The sequence below is a fragment of the Procambarus clarkii genome, chromosome 39 (assembly GCF_040958095.1).
Source record: "Procambarus clarkii isolate CNS0578487 chromosome 39, FALCON_Pclarkii_2.0, whole genome shotgun sequence".
Taxonomy (NCBI): Eukaryota; Metazoa; Arthropoda; class Malacostraca; order Decapoda; family Cambaridae; genus Procambarus; species Procambarus clarkii.
In genome coordinates, this window is record NC_091188.1 from 15,509,094 (window position 1) to 15,529,422 (window position 20,329).

The 20,329-nt window shown below is 44.2% G+C and overlaps 2 protein-coding genes across 2 annotated transcripts; one reads left to right on the forward strand and one right to left on the reverse strand.

The window, feature by feature from the left end:
- Nucleotides 1-135: 135 nt before the first annotated feature.
- Nucleotides 136-10,676, reverse strand: LOC123760465 (cell surface glycoprotein 1-like). Its single transcript, XM_069338027.1, has 3 exons — nt 10,280-10,676; nt 6,202-6,272; nt 136-2,250 (listed from the first exon to the last, which is right to left on the reverse strand). The coding sequence occupies exons 1-3, from the start codon at nt 10,674-10,676 to the stop codon at nt 136-138; spliced, it is 2,583 nt and encodes an 860-aa protein (XP_069194128.1).
- Nucleotides 10,677-18,825: 8,149 nt separating this feature from the next.
- LOC138372551 (protein LIAT1-like) lies at nt 18,826-19,560 on the forward strand. The gene has a single exon (XM_069338028.1). It carries the CDS (start codon nt 18,826-18,828, stop codon nt 19,558-19,560), a length of 735 nt encoding a protein of 244 aa, XP_069194129.1.
- The last annotated feature ends 769 nt before the right edge of the window (nt 19,561-20,329 follow it).

Here is a 20,329-nt window from a genome sequence, read left to right on the forward strand (position 1 = left end):
CACGCCGGGGAGGATTAACTGGGCGCAAATCCTTAACTGTAGCCTCTATTTAACGCAACAGTAAAATGTGAAATTGGATAAAAAAACGATTCTTCGCGGCAGGGGGGATCGTATTCCAGGGACCTGCCCGAAACGCTAGTTTCGTAGCGTATCTTCAGGCTGGTCTGTATCTTCGGGCTGGCCAGTATCTTCAGGCTGGTCTGTATCTTCAGGCTGGCCTGTGTCTTCAGGCTGGTCTGTGTCTTCAGGTTGGTCTGTGTCTTCAGGCTGGCCTGTGTCTTCAGGCTGGTCTGTGTCTTCAGGCTGGCGTGTGTCTTTAGGCTGGCCTGTGTCTTCAGGCTGGCCTGTGTCTTCAGGCTGGCCTGTGTCTTCAGGCTGGCCTGTGTCTTCAGGCTGGTCTGTGTCTTCAGGCTGGCCAGTGTCTTCAGGCTGGCCAGTGTCTTCAGGCTGGCCAGTGTCTTCAGGCTGGCCAGTGTCTTCAGGCTGGCCAGTGTCTTCAGGCTGGCCAGTGTCTTCAGGCTGGCCAGTGTCTTCAGGCTGGCCTGTGTCTTCAGGCTGGCCTGTGTCTTCAGGCTGGCCTGTGTCTTCAGGCTGGCCTGTGTCTTCAGGCTGGCCTGTGTCTTCAGGCTGGCCTGTGTCTTCAGGCTGGCCTGTGTCTTCAGGCTGGCCTGTGTCTTCAGGCTGGCCTGTGTCTTCAGGCTGGCCTGTGTCTTCAGGCTGGCCTGTGTCTTCAGGCTGGCCTGTGTCTTCAGGCTGGCCTGTGTCTTCAGGCTGGCCTGTGTCTTCAGGCTGACCAGTATCTTCAGGCTGGTCTGTATCTTCAGGCTGGCCTGTATCTTCAGGCTGGCCTGTGTCTTCAAGCTGGCCTGTGTCTTCAGGCTGGCCTGTGTCTTCAGGCTGGCCTGTGTCTTCAGGCTGGCCTGTGTCTTCAGGCTGGCCTGTGTCTTCAGGCTGGCCTGTGTCTTCAGGCTGGCCTGTGTCTTCAAGCTGGCCTGTGTCTTCAAGCTGGCCTGTGTCTTCAAGCTGGCCTGTGTCTTCAAGCTGGCCTGTGTCTTCAGGCTGGCCTGTGTCTTCAGGCTGGCCTGTGTCTTCAGGCTGGCCTGTGTCTTCAGGCTGGCCTGTGTCTTCAGGCTGGCCTGTGTCTTCAGGCTGGTCTGTGTCTTCAGGCTGGTCTGTGTCTTCAGGCTGGCCAGTATCTTCAGGCTGGTCTGTATCTTCAGGCTGGCCTGTGTCTTCAAGCTGGCCTGTGTCTTCAAGCTGGCCTGTGTCTTTAGGCTGGCCTGTGTCTTCAGGCTGGCCTGTGTCTTCAAGCTGGCCTGTGTCTTCAAGCTGGCCTGTGTCTTCAGGCTGGTTTGTGTCTTCAGGCTGGTCTGTGTCTTCAGGCTGGTCTGTATCTTCAGGCTGGTCTGTGTCTTCAGGCTGGTCTGTATCTTCAGGCTGGCCTGTGTCTTCAGGCTGGCCTGTGTCTTCAGGCTGGTCTGTCTCTTCAGGCTGGCCTGTGTCTTCAAGCTGGTCTGTATCTTCAGGCTGGCCTGTGTCTTCAGGCTGGCCTGTGTCTTCAGGCTGGTCTGTATCTTCAGGCTGGCCTGTGTCTTCAGGCTGGTCTGTCTCTCCTGCCTTGCTGGTTTCCCGGGCATTTGGCGTGACAGGAAGTTGTATCTCACAGAGTAAAAATATGATGATTATGTTGGTGCCCGACATTGGTGTGGCTGGCGTTGGTGTGGCTGGCGTTGGTGTGGCTGCCGTTGGTGTGGCTGGCGTTGGTGTGGCTGGCGTTGGTGTGGCTGGCGTTGGTGTGGCTGGCGTTGGTGTGGCTGGCGTTGGTGTGGCTGGCGTTGGTGTGGCTGCCGTTAGTGTGGCTGGCGTTGGTGTGGCTGGCGTTGGTGTGGCTGGCGTTGGTGTGGCTGGCGTTGGTGTGGCTGCCGTTGGTGTGGCTGCCGTTGGTGTGGCTGGCGTTGGTGTGGCTGCCGTTGGTGTGGCTGCCGTTGGTGTGGCTGGCGTTGGTGTGGCTGGCGTTGGTGTGGCTGGCGTTGGTGTGGCTGGCGTTGGTGTGGCTGGCGTTGGTGTGGCTGGCGTTGGTGTGGCTGGCGTTGGTGTGGCTGGCGTTGGTGTGGCTGGCGTTGGTGTGGCTGGCGTTGGTGAGGCTGCCGTTGGTGTGGCTGGCGTTGGTGTGGCTGGCGTTGGTGTGGCTGGCGTTGGTGTGGCTGGCGTTGGTGTGGCTGGCGTTGGTGTGGCTGGGGTATGGGGAATCTTTTGGAATGCGACAGATGGGTGTTGAAAGGGAAAGAAGAAGTGGGTTGCCGGGTAGCAAGGGGGGACAACCAATAGTGGAGCTCTGTTGATTACTCAGCCGGGCTTTAATGGCCCATACACGGGCTCTAAAGCACCTTATTCACTCTATGGGTATGATTATAGAGCTCCCACTAATTGGAAGCTAATTCGAAGCAGGAAAACTGTGGTTCAGTAGCAATACAGGCGATGCGTATGAGTTATCTCACATCTGTGAGATAATTAAGTTGGAGTAAGACAAATTTCTATTTAATCATAGTGTGGTCCACTGGAGCATATCTATCGCTGTAAAAATATACTGTGTGTGTGTGTCTATCTGTAAGTTTATCTGTATGGCCTAGGTTCAAGGGCAGGTTCAAGGGAAATTATATTATATATATATATATATATATATATATATATATATATATATATATATATATATATATATATATATATATATATATATATATATATATATAAAAATTTCGACCTGACAACTTTCGGGGTGTTGCCAGGTTGTGTATGTACCCATACTGCTTACTGCTTTGGTCATGAAATCACACCACATGCTGGGATCGTTCTTGGCTTGGAGACTTTGGAGACTGAATAGTCAGCAAGCCGTAAATTCACACAGGGCTCGAACTTTGATGGCAAGGGGTCACCCACCTTCTGACTACCCAGTACTAACACCACTCCACCATCGATTGCCACTTTATTGTGATTTATGGCTTGGGAACCATTCTTTAAGCTTTGTCTCACACTTAAGGCTCTGAACGAACCTACGTCAGCTATAATTGGATGAAAACTGTACCCTGCATGCACCAGGAGTGTCGTCAGGTTATATAAACTCAGGCACCTAGTGTGGTACCATCAGAGTTCCAGAACCATACATCATTTACGTAGGCAATCGACTGTAGAGTGGTGGTGGTAGTTGTGGGTAGCCATTGGGTTGACCCCTGGCCGCCCAGGTTTGAATCCAAGTAGGGTAAAAGAGTTGATTATGATTTATGGCTTGGGGACCATTCAAACTTTATCTCACAAATTTTTAGGCTCGGACCAATCGCACCATGTGTGCAAGGATATGATGAAAAACTGTTTCTAATATTCACCGCTAGTGTTGCTGGGTGGTGTATGGTCGTGGGACGAGCGGGGTAGCTTACCAGTTCCAGGACTGTACAACATTTTTTTGGGCAGTCGATGCTGGTATATTAGTACTGGTTAACCAGTGAGGTGATCCATGACCCTCCAGGTTACAAAATAGGAACAATACAAATTATTGCCTGTAGATTTCTTCGACATGCACGGATTCCGGACGTAAACCAGGGATTCAATGGATGTTTACCGTCTGAACAGCAACACTGAATCTTTGAAAAAGGAAACTGGCGTCGCTAGGATCCGATTTTGTTTCGTGGAGCCTGGAACCCAGAGTCCTGAGAAAACGCCTGGTACTTTCTCGCCTTTGACCAAGAATCTTAGTTGTTGGTGGCAGCGGCATCTGCTTGGCCAGCAGAACGCGTAATGTAGGTGGCTGCAGCAGTGAGTACAGTACAGTCCCACGGCAACTGTCAGCCACTGCTCCATCGGTGTGGTGAAATTCCGTCTGGTCTTTATAATATAAGACTCCTTCTGCTCTACGCGCACCGCTCCTTTGCTAGGTAAGTCCACTACGGGCTCACCATAGCCCGTGCTACTTGGAACTTGTTCCGAGTAGCTAAATCTATAACAACAACTCTGCTCTACACTGGGCATGGGCAAGACCCCTTTTAATAATAATGTTGACTTTGTCGTGCCTTGAGTGACAGACCTCTGATTTTCTCAGGTGCACACCACGAAACCCGTATTCATCTGCTTTTGCCTCGCCTCAAATACACTTATATACATCTTGGTTTGGTGCAAAAGAGCCACTGTAATATGAATGTGCTGCGAATTAGAACGTATATCTGTTGCAGACATAGAGATTGCCAAAAAGAAATCCCCTGTGTTGAAGTATATTCAAGTATGAGGCATGAACAGTTGGGTATTGTTGCTATTCGAGCAAAGTTGTGACTTCCTTTTCCTCGATTGGGTTGTTCCAGTTGGAATGTTTGATGGCTTTTGATGAGACTGGTCTGAGAGCTGGGACTGTCAAAGTATTCAATTTTGTGGTGCATTCTGCAAAGCTGGAGTCATATTTCTCCGCTGACTTACCTAAATTATCTGGTAAAGTTCCCTTGGTTAGGTCATCTCTTACAGGCAACGAACATAAAAAGTATGGTGGTTGGAATAACAATGCTCACACTAAGGCCACTGAGCCATATTGAAACACTGGCTTGTCTCTGTCGAGTCACTGAGGGAATGATTGACAATTTTTGTCTTACATGATCCTCAGAAGGATGTCTCGCTCCTCACGCATATTGCTGCTGTGTGATGGGTCATGTCTCATAAAGAAGGTTAACGGGTATGCAGCAATTGAGAAGATAACATGCATTTTGAGCATCAATGTTGTCTACTTAACATCAGTTATCTTTTCCAAGGATTTCTCAAATTTGTTTGGCTCTAGAGAAGCTCCAAGAAAGGTACTGTCTGCGGGCATGATTATAATAACTCTATATGTTACGGTTCACTGCTCACGTTCATCTAGGCTAGGCATTATGGGTAGCTTCACTTGGCTGTACCCCGGGGGATTTATGTTGTTAGCCTGTTGACAAATGTCTAGGGAAAATCATCCTAAGGAGTACAGTAATCCTAGATTGTGTATCATATAAAAACAAAAATACAGAAAAAACATATAACCAACATAAATAATTAGTGGGTTCCACACTTCCCTTTGATGACATTAGTTAATGTGCAGTGTCACTGAAATAGTGAACCTTATGTACCAAAAACCAAATAAACCATTAAAAAGTCTAATCATTGCAGCTCCTCAGATCCCTCTGTGGACATCTTCAAACCATGGCATAATTTCTCGTGCAATAATGACATTATCATCATGCCTGAAAACAATATAAATAATTATCCACAGAGAAAAGTCATCATCAAGTTCTACGTAGCACATATATGCAACCTGGACTCTATTTCTAGATTTTGTACTCCGTATAACACATTATGAGTCTAAGTTATCTTGCATTTAAAATACATTTAAACAGTGGCTTAGCAGAAATATCTGGTGTAGTCAGTCCCGCAAGAACTTGGAATTCATTTCCAAACGTCGTCCAGCGTCCGCCATTTTTTGCCTAGTCCGCGTCAACGACACCTCCAGAATATCAGCTGTTTAACAAATTTTAAAACTCTGAATATTTACTAAAAAAAATTTTCTAGTAAATAGACCGGAATCCATTTTCACTGACAAATGGTTTTTATATCCTACGGGCTAGAAACTATCGCACAATATAGTGCGGTACTACTTGGTAGGGCGGAGGAATAAAGGCTAACCTACGGTCGGCGCAGCTGGTCTAACATCTCTCCCTATACAATAATCACACACATTTTTATACTGTCGTAATCCCATACAAGTCGGTTTTCAGTCGATTCGTAATGCTTGCGTTGGAGGCTATTTCACATATTGATCAGCGGTTCAGAGCGAGGCCTTGCTGGTCTTCTGGGACCCCAATTTCCCTGATGCCGTCAAGAGGAAATCTATAGACAAGTATATGGTTTTGTTGTTTAAGAAAATGATGCTTAACTCACTAGGCAGACTTTCGGTGACTTCTTTAAAAGCTAAGCAGAAAAGGAGAGGGACATGGGGGAACCCCAAAGCTATCCACCTTTGGAAATCATGAACTGATTTCGTGAACACGAAACTGTAACATTTTTTGGCCAATATAGAATGATGGAATGGATGGGTTAAAATGGGACTGAAATGGCGAGGAACAGTATAAAGAACTAGAGCTCCTCTCATACTATGCATTTCTCCTCTCAGAGCTCTTATGCATTTTCAAAACTAAGACTGACTAGAGGTTTCAGGTCAAAGAGGTTGGCTGCTATGCGACTGCTGTAGGAGCAGGATAACTGTCTCCTTGGTCCTGTTGAAAATAGTGAGCTGTATCACCTTTGTTAATTTAGTTACTGGTTACGTTTCTGTCAGTGATATTCTTCAGGACTATTTCCTCTGTCATGTGGACTGTTGAAAAAGAAGTTCACGTAGGAGAGTATAATCAGTGGCATATTACGTATTGTTGCCCATATTATGAGAGACTGTTATAACAGTTCAACTTCCTTATTCAGATCTCATCAATATATTATTTAGTGTGTCCACTGTCGACAAAGACCTGCATTACTCTACTCAGTTCCTTATCAATATTACACAATTTGTCCCACTTAATTTAATAAACTCTTCTACACAAACTTCCTTTCAACTTCCTGCCCGAAAAGCCATGCGAGTTAGTGGCTTTGCAAGAATGTACAAATACCAATCATATGTAATATCACCAACCCATTGTACCTTTTTGTGAATAAAATTATTATTATTATTATTTACACGGTTCAGAGGATGGAGGAAAAATCCTTCAGTGGATGGATTTCTTTAGATGTCTGCAACAGAGCACTGTACGGGGCCAACTGTTTTTTATCAATTACATCAATAATGATAATACTTGAATGACCATGTAGTAATATCAACAGTTTTGGATACATTTTTCGTATGACCAACAATTCGTTCTGTTTCACCAAGGTGTCATAACCAGTCAAATACTCCTGCCTTGACAGGTGCATTATTAAATCATAAGAACGACCTTTCCTGAAACAATATAGTCTACCACACAATAATCGATGATGGTAAGGAAAAAGTCTATTATTTGTTGTGAAATTAATGTCTCTAGAACTTTGGCAGTAATTGAAAGCAGCGGCAATGGTTTGTAGTTATCAACCACTGAATAACCCTTCCTTTTGTGGGCTGAACTACATCTACCTCCTTCCATGGGGTGGGACCCAGTTCCTACAACTAGACAGAGATGATAGATGTGTAAGCGGAAACCAGCTGGTCAACACAACTGCTTAACAGTTTTAGGCTGACCTTTTCCGGCCCCACTGCCTTGTATCCAAGTCCAGTGTTTTAAGAATATGGTGGACTTCAAGCTGTTGAAAGGCCACTTCAAGCAACTTAGATACAATGCTTTGGTCAACTTGTGGCTGTGTTTCTTCAGGATCATGGTAAGTGCAACAAATAATGGTTTGCCAGGAGAACAACTTCCTAACTGACTGTGGCAACAGTATCATCTTGACAGTTCAATGGTTGAATTATATCCTCAGACGAATATTCGCACTGAAGTTTAATAATAGACCACCACACTTTGGATTCATATCTATTCTCTCTCTCTCTCTCTCTCTCTCGTCGGTGGATTACAAGGGACCCAGGAACGGTAGTTTGAATTACTCAACAAAGGAAAGTTGAAGTGTAAAGTCCGTCATCCGGAAGTATGCCTTGCATTCCTGAAGTCAAATTCTTCAGGGGGTGTTTTCTGTGATTATTAAACGCTGCCTTGCGTGCGAGAGCAAGGGGCGTGTGCGTGTTTTTTGCTGTTTTTTATGAAGTCATTATTCTTTGTTCTTGGTGTGTATTTGTGTTTCTCGGTGTGTGTGTGTGTGTTTATTTGTGTGTACTTTCCCATCAGTGACCACGTGTAAGTGTGGTCTGGCTCCTTATGCCCGGCCTACTAGACGCCTTCTTATATATATTGTGATATACATAAACTATTCTGACACTTGAGTTCCTAGTCGAAGCTGGTTTTGAGGGTGGAGGTGTTTTCCTACAAGTTCTACTCTCAAAGCTTTTCATTTGTTGACCACATATATGCGATACGGTTTTTCCTCTCATTAGCTCGAATAATTTTAATTTTCAGCTTTCACTCATGTATAAAATGGATCTTTTATGGCTGTAAAGATTGCTGCAGTGTCCATTAAAACTATTTTTTCAAAGTTATCATAGTTTTCACCTGAAGAGTATTGATTTGGAATCGGTAGATGGTCTCTATACGTTTTGTTGTGTTTCGTTTCCTCCATTTCATTTGCCTTTTTTCTTTTGGGTCATTTTAATAATTAATTATATTGTGTTAAACAACATAAGTTGCTCCTGGTCACACTGACGACCAGCGGACGTCTGGATACCCGCTCTGCCTGGGGAGTGTCGAATCCCATGATGAGATTTTGATCATTGGTCTCGATACTGCCGTCACAAATTCGTCTTCAACTGCCTGGATTAAAACAACGTCTGACACTCTTATTGCCTCGGGTAACAGGTAAGTTGATGTCTGTCGTCGGTGGGCGGCAGGACAGTGTCTGTCGTCGGCGGGCGGCAGGACAGTGTTCTGTCATTTCATCAACACAAGACAGAACACGAAACAATGGGTATTGAAATGGAAGTGATTGTAGAAAGCCTATTGGTCCATATTTCTTGATGCTTCTATATTGGAGCGGAGTCTTGAGGTGGGTAGAATATAGTTGTGCATTAATTGGCTGTTGATTGCTGGTGTTGACTTCTTAATGTGCAGTGCCTCGCAAACGTCAAGCCGTCTGCTATCGCTGTATCTATCGATGATTTCAGTGTTGTTTACTAGGATTTCTCTGGCGATGGTTTGGTTGTGGGAAGAAATTATATGTTCCTTAATGGAGCCCTGTTGTTTATGCATCGTTAAACGCCTAGAAAGAGATGTTGTTGTCTTGCCTATATACTGGGTTTTTTGGAGCTTACAGTCCCCAACTACAATCACTTCCATTTCAATACCCATTGTTTCGTGTTCTGTCTTGTGTTGATGAAATTAATACCCTATTAAATACCACCTCACCCCATCCACCTCACTCAAATGTAGATATAAACAAATCGGAGATATGTAAGTTCTATTCAGTTGTGTATGTGTAAAGTCTTTGAAAATGTAATAAGTTTTACGAAACGCGCTCAAGTGTCGCGTCAGACTAGAAATAAAAATGAATTTTGGAGAATTGATTTTTGAATTACCTCCAACAGTGAAAAGAAATGTACGAAAGATTGAGAAAATTCGTGTTAGAATTATTAATCTTACTTTTTCGGTCATATTTAATATATATATATATATATATATATATATATATATATATATATATATATATATATATATATATATATATATATATATATGTAATAATGTTTCATTGAATTTGACTGCATATTCTGTATTGATTATTTTCTTGTTTATGGCTTCTATCCCTCTGACTAGTGCTCTTGCATCTTAGTTTAACTGAAAGAGAAGTTCTCCAAAAGTCATCTTCGTTCGAGGTGAAGAAAAAGAAATAAATAACTGTATTACACTTATTATAAAATTACACAACGTTTGGAACCTACATGGTACATTCTCAAGTGATAGTAAAATACAAAGCATGTTGGATTTATACCATTATGGGGTCAGGTGTAGACAAATAGACCAATGTTGACCAGACCACACACTAGAAGTTGAAGGGACGACGACGTTTCGGTCCGTCCTGGACCATTCTCAAGTCGATTGTCTTGAGAATTGTCACAATCGACTTGAGAATGGTCCAGGACGGACCGAAACGTCGTCGTCCCTTCAACTTCTAGTGTGTGGTCTGGTCAACATACTTCAGCCACGTTATTGTGACTCATCGCCTGCAAATAGACCAATACAAATGGGTCAAGAATAAGGCATAAAGAGGAGAAAAGTATGGCCTTTAAAGTTTAAAGAAAAAGGCATAAATGGGGTCCGATCCACATACAAAGATTAATGAGGTGTAGTGGGCGTAGCATGTTGAGCAGTGTCTTCTATGTTGGCATCTTGGCGTTCTGGTCTTGTTCTTACTCTCATGGTGGGTACAGTGAATAGTTCCTTTATTTGGGTATTAATGGTGGGTTGTTCTATTTTTATGTAGATTCCTTCAAGAATTTGTAATCTTCTTACATCTTGGGTTTTGTCTATTATACAAGTGTTTTTATTCAACATTTCTCTTGTTAGGGTGATGTCATGGGCTTGTCTCATGTGATTCCGGGGGGCACCGGATTGAAGATGACAGGTCAAACGCCTCGTTAGCTTGGTCGACGTCATACCTATGTACTTAGATTGAAGGCAACATCCTTCGTGGGGGCAGGTATACATGTATACCACGTCTGACGGCAGCAAAGGATTCTCCGTCGGCTTCAGGCTGTTTTTAACAAGGAAGTCGATTGTCTTCTTTGTTTTATAGTATATGATTAAGTTTATGTTCTGGTTAGGAGTTGTGCTTTTTACATCTATACGGATTATGTCTTTCATTATGCGTTCTTTTTTATGTTCACTGTGCATGGTGGATTTGTAATATAATTTTATTGGAGGCGTTGTGGTTTCTGTACTTGGTTCAGGATTGTCCCATCGGTCCAGGTGTCGTCTTATTGTAGTGTTTATATCTGTGTAGGTATACCCATTGTTCATCAACACCTGAGTTATTCTTTCAAACTCCCTACTCATGTTGCTCCATTCAGAGCAGTGGGTAAGCGCTCGACGAATATAAGCCTTGAGAACACTGGCTTTGTATCTTTGGGGCCACTCACTCCTACCGTTCAGGCATAATCCTATGTTTGTAGGCTTAGTATATTCACCTGGTGCTTAAAGAGGTTCTTCTTTTTGTTATTAGTACATCCAGGAATGGCAGACTGTTATTTTCACTATTTTCCTGGGTACAACGGTGTACTGACTCTCTCTAGATGGCCTTTTAGCCATCTAGATTATTATATATATATATATATATATATATATATATATATATATATATATATATATATATATATATATATAAATATATATATATATATATATATATATATATGTCGTACCTAGTAGCCAGAACGCACTTCTCAGCCTACTATGCAAGGCCCGATTTGCCTAATAAGCCAAGTTTTACTGAAAGAATATATTTTCTCTAATTTTTTCTTATGAATTGATAAAGCTACCCATTTCATTATGTATGAGGTTAATTTTTTTTTTATTGGAGTTAAAATTAACGTAGATATATGACCGAACCTAACCAACCTAACCTATATATATATATATATATATATATATATATATATATATATATATATATATATATATATATATATATATATATATATATATATTCTCAAACGGTGAATGGAGTTTAATTTATTTTACCAATTATATTTTATTTCTATTGGACCTCGCCCTAACCTACAATAATAATGAGTAAATAATCATATGTACACAGGCCGCAATTGGGAGCCGACCAGTGGCAGTCATTTGGGTTAACTCTTAGTTGCAATTATGGTTAATTTCACGCTGTCCAAACTCTGTTATGTAATAACAGGTGCACGTGTTTACACAGTTGTTGGCTGAGCTCGGGCTGGACAGGTGTTGACAGGTAAGAGACAGGGGCACGGGAGGTTGACGGGGGTGAGACAGACGAGACACGCAAGCGTCGTGGAGGACGGTTGACGGGTTCTAGACAGGAGCCATGCAAGTGTGGTGAAGGAAGGTTGACGAGCACCATAGCTCCACTTGGTTGGGTTGTCTTGCACGATTCGTGAGGTTGTCGCCGTGCCTCACCGTGGTCCATACACCGTCACACCGTAATTACCGTTCGGAATTACACACGAAGGCGCAAAATTCACCCTCTCAGCTGTGGGTGAAATCCAGGATCTCCTCTAGCTTATTGTCACACTGCGTCACACGCACTTCTACAAGTGCACTCACATTCTCTCTCTCTCTCTCTCTCACTCTCTCACTCTCTCACTCTCTCATTCTCTCACATTTGTGTAACAAATCTAAGTTTTTATGACAGAGCCACAGAGACTCTACAGGAAAGAGCTGGTTGGGTTGACTGTATCTATCTGAACCTAAAAAAAGTTTTTGATAGAATCCCACACAAGAGGTTGTTCTGGAAACTGGAACATGGAGGGGTGACAGGTAGACTTCAGACATGACTGAAAAATTGTCTGACAGACAGATGAGGGCAATAATCAAGGACTGGAGGAGTGTTACTAGCGGAGTACCACAGGGTTCAATTCTTGCACCAATACTGTTCATCGTCTACATAAACCATCTACCAGAAGGAAAACAGAATTATATGAGCATGTTTGCGGATGATGCTAAGATAGACACTGGGGAAGACAGGAGTCGCAGACGATTGTAATGCCCTTCAAATTGATATAGCTAAAATAAGTGCTTGGAGCGTCATGTGGCAAATGTAATTTGATGGGGAATAAATGTTATATTATGGAGTGTGAATTGGAGAAAATAGACCACACACAACTTACAAAATATGTGGAAAAGAATTACAAATCTCTAATAAGGAACTAGACCTAAGGGTGGTTTTGGAAACTAAGCTGTCGCCAGAGGAACACATAAAGAACATTGAGAGAGAAGCGTAGGTGTCGCTTTCCATCTTTAGACTTGCTTGTAATTATATGGTTGGTGAAATACTAAAGAAACTCTTAATGACTTTTGTGAGACCAAAATTGGAATATGCAGCAGTTGTATGGTGCCCAAATCTCAAGAAGCACATCAATAAATTAGAAAAGATGCAACGGCATGCTACAAACTGGCTTCCAGAAATGAAAAGCAATCGTTACGAGGAAAGAGAGGAGGCGTTAAACATGTACAAACTAGAAGATTGCTTAAAAAGAGGTGATATCACCACTTACAAAATACTGACAGGGATCGACCAAATTGACAAAGAGGAATTCCTTGAAACCAGGAACATCAGGAACAAGAGGACACAGAATCAAGCTAAGAAAATAAAGGTGCCTAAAAATATTAGAAAGTGTTCTTTTGCAACAAAGTGGTAGACGGTTGGAACAAGCTAAGTGAGAGGCCAAAACCGTCAGTAGTTTAAAAGTGTTATACGACAAAGAGTGCTGGGAAGACGGGACACCACGAACAAAGTTCTCATCCTGTAACTACACTTAGGTAATTTTACACACACACACACACACACACACACACACACACACACACACACACACACACACACACACAAGATGCTACAAGATGACCTAGACAGACTGAGTGAATGTTCCAACAAATGGCTGTCGAAGTTCAACCCGAGTAAATGAAAAGTAATGAAACTAGGCAGTGGAAACAGGAGGCCAGACACAGGATACAGAATAGGAGATGAAGTACTAAATGAAACGTACAGAGAGAAAGATCTAGGAGTTGATATCACACCAAACCTGTCTCTTGAAGCCCACATAAAAAGAATAACATCTGCGGCATATGCGAGGCTGGCTAACATCAGAACAGCGTTCAGGAACCTGTGTAAGGAATCATTCAGAATCTTGTACACCACATATGTAAGACCAATCCTGGAGTATGCGGCCCCAGCATGGAGCCAGTACCTTGTCAAGCACAAGACGAAGCTGGAAAAAAGTTCAAAGGTATGCCACTAGACTAGTCCCAGAACTAAGAGGCATGAGTTACGAGGAAAGGCTGCGGGAAATGTACCTTACGACACTGGAAGACAGAAGAGTAAGGGGAGACATGATCACAACCTACAAAATCCTCAGGGGACTCTACCGGGTAAACAAGGATAAACTATTCAACACTGGTGGTACGCGAACAAGGGGACACAGGTGGAAACTGAGTACCCACATGAGCCACAGGGACTTTAGAAGGAACTTTTTCAGTGTCAGAGTAGTTACCAGGTGGAATGCATTAGACACTGATGTGGTGGAGGCTGACTCCATACAGTTTTAAATGTAGATATAATAGAGCCCAATAAGCTCAGGAATCTGTACACCAGTTGATTGATAGTTGAGAAGCGGGACCAAAAATACAAAGCTCAACCCCCGCAAGCACAATTAGTTGAGTACACACACACACACACACACACACACACACACAATGTGTGTGTGTGTGTGTTCCCACAGGACTATTATGTTATGAGGAAAGAGAGGGAAGGAAGAGGTGGGGGTGGTGTAGCTCTGCTGGTAAGAAAAGACTGGGATTTTGAGGAGATGGATATTCAGGGGTGTGAAGGTTTCAGTGACTACATAGCAGGTACCGTAACAAATGGAAGGAAAAAAATTATAGTCGTAGTCATATATAATCCACCACCAAATGACAGAAGACCTAGACAGGAATATGATAGAAACAACATGGCCACCATTAGCATAATTGAAAGAGCAGCTACTGTTGCTAGCAGGTGGATCTGGACCACTAATTATGGGAGACTTCAACCATGGGAAGATAGATTGGAAGAACAGAGATCCGCATGGAGGACCAGAAACATGGAGAGCTAAGCTGCTGGACGTGGCAACAAGAAACTTTCTAAGCCAGCACATCAAAGAACCAACAAGAATGAGAGGAGAAGATGAACCAGCAATGCTTGATTTGATATTTACCCTAAATGAGTGGGATATAAGGGAAGTTAAGATGGAAACGCCCTTGGGAATGAGTGACCACAGTGTATTGAACTTTGAGTACCTGGTAGAGCTAGGACTTATCTCCCCCAAAAAAGAACTAGGAATCAAAAGGCTGGCATACCGAAAGGGGAATTATGAACAGATGAGAAGTTTCCTAAGTGAAATACCTTGGGACACAGACCTCAGAGATAAGTCCGTACAGGGTATGATGGACTATGTTACCCAAAAGTGTCAGGATGCAGTAAACAGGTTCATCCCGGCCCAAAGGGAAAAATCCGAGAAGCAACAGAAGAATCCATGGTATAATAGGGCATGTATGGAAGCGAAGAAACTGAACAAAAGGGCGTGGAGGAACTTCCGGAGTAACAGAACACCAGAAAGCAGAGAGAGATACCAGAGAACCAGGAATGAGTACGTCAGGGTGAGAAGAGAAGCAGAGAAAAGTTTTGAAAATGATATAGCAAACAAAGCCAAAACCGAACCAAAGCTACTCCACAGTCACATCTGAAGGAAAACAACAGTGAAAGAACAGGTATTGAAACTTCGAACAGGCGAGGACGGGTATACTGAGAATGACAGAGAGGTGTGTGAAGAACTCAACAAGAGGTTCCAGGAGGTCTTCACAATTGAACAAGGTGAGGTCACTGTGCTAGGAGAAAGGGAGGTAAACCAGGCGGCTTTGGAAGAGTTCGAAATTACGAGAGAGGGGGTCAAGAGACACCTGCTGGATCTGGATGTTAGAAAGGCTGTTGGTCCAGATGGAATCTCACCATGGATACTGAAAGAGCGTGCAGAGGCACTTTGCTTGCCACTCTCTATAGTGTATAGTAAGTCACTGGAGACGGGAGACCTACCAGAAATATGGAAGACGGCGAATGTGGTCCCAATATACAAAAAGGGCGACAGGCAAGAGGCACTGAACTACAGGCCAGTGTCCTTGACTTGTATACCATGCAAGGTGATGGAGAAGATCGTGAGAAAAAACCTGGTAACACATCTGGAGAGAAGGGACTTCGTGACAAATCGCCAACATGGGTTCAGGGAAGGTAAATCTTGCCTTACAGGCTTGATAGAATTCTACGATCAGGTGACAAAGATTAAGCAAGAAAGAGAGGGCTGGGCGGACTGCATTTTCTTGGATTTTCGGAAAGCCTTTGACACAGTACCGCATAAGAGGCTGGTACATAAGCTGGAGAGACAGGCAGGTGTAGCTGGTAAGGTGCTCCAGTGGATAAGGGAGTATCTAAGCAATAGGAAGCAGAGAGTTACGGTGAGGGGTGAGACCGATTGGCGTGAAGTCACCAGTGGAGTCCCACAGGGCTCTGTACTCGGTCCTATCTTGTTTCTGATATATGTAAATGATCTCCCGGAGGGTATCGATTAATTTCTCTCAATGTTTGCGGACGATGCTAAAATTATGAGAAGGATTAAAACAGAAGAGGACTGTTTGAGACTTCAAGAAGACTTAGACAAGTTGAAGGAATGGTCGAATAAATGGTTGTTAGAGTTTAACCCAACCAAATGTAATGTAATGAAGATAGGTGTAGGGAGCAGGAGGCCAGATACAAGGTATCATCTGGGAGAGGAAATTCTTCAGGAGTCAGAGAAGGAAAAAGACTTGGGGGTTGATATCACGCCCGACCTGTCTCCTGCAGCACATATCAAGCGGATAACATCAGCGGCATATGCAAGGCTGGCCAACATACGAACGGCATTCAGAAACTTGTGTAAAGAATCATTCAGAACTTTGTATACCACATATGTCAGGCCAATCCTGGAGTATGCAGCCCCAGCATGGAGTCCATATCTAGCCATGGATAAGACTAAACTGGAAAAGGTTCAAAGGTTTGCCACCAGACTAGTACCCGAGCTGAGAGGTATGAGCTACGAGGAGAGACTACGGGAATTAAACCTCACTTCGCTGGAAGACAGAAGAGTTAGGGGGTACATGATCACCACATTCAAGATTCTGAAGGGAATTGATAGGGTAGATAAAGACAGTCTATTTAACACAAGGGGACACAGGTGGAAACTGAGTGCCCAAATGAGCCACAGAGATATTAGAAAGAACTTTTTTAGTGTCAGAGTGGTTGACAAATGGAATGCAATAGGAAGTTATGTGGTGGAGGCTGACTTCATACACAGTTTCAAGTGTAGATATGATTGAGCCCAATAGGCTCAGGAATCTGTACACCTGTTGATTGACGGTTGAGAAGCGGGACCAAAGAGCCAGAGCTCAACCCCCGCAAACACAACTAGGTGAATACAACTAGGTGAGTACACACACACACACATAAACTGGAGGAATGGTCTAGAAAATGGCTGCTAAAGCTCAACTCAGGAAAGTGTAAGGTGATGAAATTAGGCGAAGGGAGCAGGAGGCTGAACACAAGGTATCATCTGGGAGGGGAAATCCTGCAAGAGTCAAATAGAGAGATGGATCTGGGGGTTGATATCACACCGAACCTGTCCCCAGAGGCCCACATCAAAAGAATATCATCAGAGGCATATGCTAGACTGGCCAACATAAAAACTACCTTTAGAAACTTGTGTAAGGAATCTTTCAGAACCCTGTATATCACTTATGTAAGACCAATCCTGGAGTATGCAGCTTCAGCCTGGAGTCCATACCTAGTTAAACACAAGACAAAGTTAGAGAAGATTCAGCGGTATGCCACCAGGCTCGTCCCGGAACAGAGAAGATTGAGCTACGAGGAAAGGCTAAAGGAGCTGAACCTCACATCCCTGGAAAACAGAAGAGTAAGGGGAGACATGATAACCACCTACAAAATTCTCAGGGGAATTGACAGGGTGGACAAAGACAAACTCTTCAGCACGGGTGGGACACGAACAAGGGAACACAGGTGGAAACTTAGTGCCCAGATGAGCCACAGAGACGTTAGAAAGAACTTTTTCAGTGTCAGAGTAGTTAATAAATGGAATGCACTAGGAAGTGATGTGGTGGAGGCTGACTCCATACACAGTTTCAAATGTAGATATGATAGAGCCCAATAGGGTCAGGATTCTGTACACCAGTTGATTGACAGTTGGGAGGCGGGACCAAAGAGCCAAAGCTCAACCCACGCAAGCACAATTAGGTGAGTACACACACACACACACACACACACACACACACACACACACACACACACACACACACACACTACTATTTTGTGATGCAACTAACACTATTGGAGCAGACAAGTATCACCATGGATGTTAAGAAAGGAAGCACAGGCCTTCAGTATACTTCCAGCACGGAGCTTTAATGATTCACTTGACCTGCCAGCTGCTGGAAGAAGACAAATGTGTTACCAATATTCCAGAAAAGGATCAAGAGGAGGCACTGAACCACAGACTCCAATCACTGACAAGCCTACACTAGAAAAATGTACTCGGAAGAATAATAAAGTTAATTCTAATTAAACATTTAGAGGGGCTTAGGTATTTAAATACATATAAACATGGCTTTAGAGAAGGAAAATAATGTATTAAGAACATTATAGGGTTCGATAATAAAATAACGAATATAAACAAGACCGATAAGATTCGACAAATTATATATTTCTGAATTAACAAAGTGCATTTGGCGCAGTGCAACACAAGAGACTGAAACTTAAACTTGTAAGGCAGACTGGACAGAGAGACATAAAGAGACATTTGTGCTCTTTCACAAACATGTGAAAGAGCACTGGTATCGGTTAAGAGTAGTGACTTAAGCCAGAGTGTCAGTGAGAAGCGGAAAGTCACATTTGCCTAGAGTAACAAGAGGACTAAATCAAGGATAGGTGCTGCGACCCATTCTGTTTCTTATTATTTTTAATGACCTAACTACAGGAGTTTAGTCATATATGTCGGTGATTGCAGGCTATGTAAAGTTTATATAAGTTGAGACACAGGAGGATTGCAAGATTTCCCAAGTTTTCTTGCACAAGCTTCAGAGATTGTCCGAGATATGACTTTAGGATATCAACACCAACCAGTGTAAGACGATGGAACTGGAAACAGTTGACGGGAGATCAGAAGGAATAAAGGGTAGAAATAGCCTAAGCTGCTCTAATCTTTTGATATGTATCTTACTGTCTCAATAAACGTACTTGAACAGTAGGAACGCGAACCACAAAAGAAAACTACCTTCCTATAATAGCCAGAGAACAACTCTTGGGAGTTCACATAACACCCAACCCAACTCCGGAGTCACATATAAATACGATATAACATCAGCAGTATACTCTTCAATGACAAACGTCACGGCAACATTAAGGGACTTAGATAAGGAGGCGTTTCCACCACGCTACACCGCCCTCCGGAGACTATCCCCAGAGTATGCCGCCCTCCGGAGACTAGCCCCAGAGTATACCGCTCTACGGAGACTAGCCCCAGAGTATGCCGCCCTCCGGAGACTAGCCCCAGAGTATGCCGCCCTCCGGAGACTAGCCCCAGAGTATGCCGCCCTCCGGAGACTAGCCCCAGAGTATGCCGCCCTCCGGAGACTAGCCCCAGAGTATGCCGCCCTCCGGAGACTAGCCCCAGAGTATGCCGCCCTCCGGAGACTAGCCCCAGAGTATGCCGCCCTCCGGAGACTAGCCCCAGAGTATGCCGCCCTCCGGAGACTAGCCCCAGAGTATGCCGCCCTCCGGAGACTAGCCCCAGAGTATGCCGCCCTCCGGAGACTAGCCCCAGAGTATGCCGCCCTCCGGAGACTAGCTCCAGAGTATGCCGCCCTCCGGAGACTAGCCCAAGAGTATGCCGCACTCCGGAGACTAGCCCCAAAGTATGCCGCCCTCCGGAGACTAGCCCCAGAGTATGCCGCCCTCCGGAGACTAGCGCCAGAGTATGCCGCCCTCCGGAGACTAGCGCCAGAGTATGCCGCCCTCCGGAGACTAGCCCCAGAGTATACCGCCCTCCGGAGCCTGGCCCCAGAGTATGCCGCCCTCCGGAGACTAGCCCCAGAGTATGCCGCCCAACGGTAACGCCACAGAGACCTGTAGAGAATGTTCATGACTAAATAATATATGTGTTTGATTGGAGTTTATTACAGTAGGGCTTGCTTAGAGTCAACAAACCCCAGGAGAGGACAGAGCTCCCCAGTGCAGAGACACTGATAGGTCAGAGCCAGGCGTTCCCCACACTGTGGGACTCTGGGAGAGTAGACAAAACAAGGAATAAGCAGTACAGTTCAACAAAGAATAAGAGGAAGAAGTCAGACTTAATTATTGTAACCGCTTCTGGTACTTCGCGTCAATTTCCTTACATATATGGAGGCTGTTGTAGCCTAGTAGGGGAAGTCGAGCACCTCGAGACAGAACGAGTGTGTTGGTTCGAGTACCAGTTGAACTGCTCGAGATTGGAAGAGGGGGAGGAGGGGGGGACTCCTCTTTTCATCATTCATGGCAATCATGCCAGTAGCCAACATTCACAGTGTAGTGAGTCGCCAGCTGTGTGAGTGCCTTGACACTTCAAATATTTACGGCACATTTTGTATTATAAATGTGTCAGTTTAAATTTTATGAAGTGTATTATGTTTATTTCTTATTCAGTGGCACCGGAGGCCACTTGTATGCATTGTGATGGAGGTGGAGGATGGCAGCAGTGTTAGGGAGGAACCCCAGTAGGTGGGGATGGCAGCAGTGTTAGGGAGGAACCCCTGAAGGTGGGGATGGCAGCAGTGTTAGGGAGGAACCCCAGTAGGTGGGGATGGCAGCAGTGTTAGGGAGGAACCCCTGAAGGTGGGGATGGCAG